This window comes from Eurypyga helias, unplaced genomic scaffold (assembly GCF_000690775.1).
Source record: "Eurypyga helias isolate BGI_N326 unplaced genomic scaffold, ASM69077v1 scaffold13840, whole genome shotgun sequence".
Taxonomy (NCBI): Eukaryota; Metazoa; Chordata; class Aves; order Eurypygiformes; family Eurypygidae; genus Eurypyga; species Eurypyga helias.
In genome coordinates, this window is record NW_010226368.1 from 51,751 (window position 1) to 53,239 (window position 1,489).

General features: G+C 60.2%; 1 protein-coding gene across 1 annotated transcript; it reads left to right on the forward strand.

Moving 5' to 3' along the window:
• The first annotated feature begins 229 nt into the window (after positions 1–229).
• Positions 230–1,059, forward strand: LOC104510597 (leucine-rich repeat-containing protein 10-like). The gene is given in 2 exon segments (XM_010152898.1): positions 230–1,025; positions 1,028–1,059. Coding segments are annotated over 2 exon segments (828 nt in total).
• The last annotated feature ends 430 nt before the right edge of the window (positions 1,060–1,489 follow it).

A 1,489-nucleotide genomic window follows, 5' to 3' on the forward strand; every position in this document is an offset into this window, starting at 1 on the left:
GACCTGTGCTCAAAGTCATCCTGTTTGTAATCCCCGTCACCAAACACTCATTCGGTTATCAGAAACGTTTCAGAGCCCTCGAGATTAACGGCTGGTGCCGCATAAGCAGAGCCTTATATTGGGAGGACGGGGTTACCGGCAAGCACAGTGCGCAGCAGGCGAAGACCACGGCGGGTCCCTGTCCGTTGGGAGTCCAGGCAGTCCCTGAACGAAGTACGTACGTTGCGGGATGGGCAACAGCCTGAAAGCCATAGTGGCTTTTGTGCCCTCCGACGAGTGCCAGAAGTACCTCCTGGAAGACCTGGAAGAGATGCCAGTGGATAAAATGGTGGACCTGAGCGGCCACCAGCTGAGGCGGCTGCCTCTGCACATCTGCTCTTTTCGGGAACTGGTCAAGCTGTACCTGAGCGACAACAACCTGAACCATCTGCCCCCCGAGCTGGAGCAGCTGCAGAACCTGCAGATCCTGGCGCTGGACTTCAACAACTTCAAAGCGCTGCCGCTGGTCGTGTGTACGCTGAAGCAGCTGTGCATCCTCTACGTGGGCAACAACAAGCTCTGCAGCCTGCCCCTCGAGCTCCGGCTCCTCCAGAACCTCAAGACCCTCTGGATCGAGTCCAACTGCCTGCAGTGCCTGCCCGAGGTGGTGTGCGAGCTCAGCCTGCTCAAGACCCTGCATGCCGGCTCCAACGCGCTGCGCACACTCCCCGCCCAGCTGCGGTGCCTGCAGGAGCTGCGCACCATCTGGCTATCGGGCAACCTGCTCTCCGAGTTCCCCTCCGTGCTCCTGGACATGCCTTTTCTGGAGGTGATCGACGTCGACCGCAACTCCATCCGGTTCTTCCCCAGCCTGGCTCACCTCCCCGGCCTGAAGCTGGTCATCTACGACCACAACCCCTGCAGGAACGCACCCAAAGTGGCCAAAGGGGTGCGCAGGGTGGGGAGGTGGTCGGAGGAGACCCCCGAACCCCGCAAGCGGTCCGGGGCAGTGATAGAAATCTCACTGGATGAGAAACCGTTGCCACCTCTGAAAAAGAGCCAGACGCCGAGCCCTGCTGACGCTCAGCTGTCTGCTCCGGTGAGGGATGGCAGCGCTGCCCAGCCTCTCCCTCACTTGCTGCCTCGGCTTCTGGAGCAGGTGCACTGGTTTAGACCTAGGCGACAGCAAGCCAGACACCCCCTTTTTACACAGCACCCAGCACTCCCTCTAGAGCCGAGACTTCCTCCCTTTCCCTTCTCTTCCCACGCAGGGCCCACTCAGAGCTCACAGGGGAGATGAAGACGTGGCTTAGATGTTTTCCGTGGCTGGACTGTATGTAAAGAGCATGTATGGACTCGCAGCCTCTTCACCCGTGGGCTCGCTCTTCTCACCCCCACCGTGCCTGGGTGTCCGAGGTGGGAGTCACCGCACCGCAGTCACCCACAGCATCTCTCAAATGACTCTGAAATGCAGCAGCAGCAGCCTGAAGGTTTCCCTGCACGCTGCCGG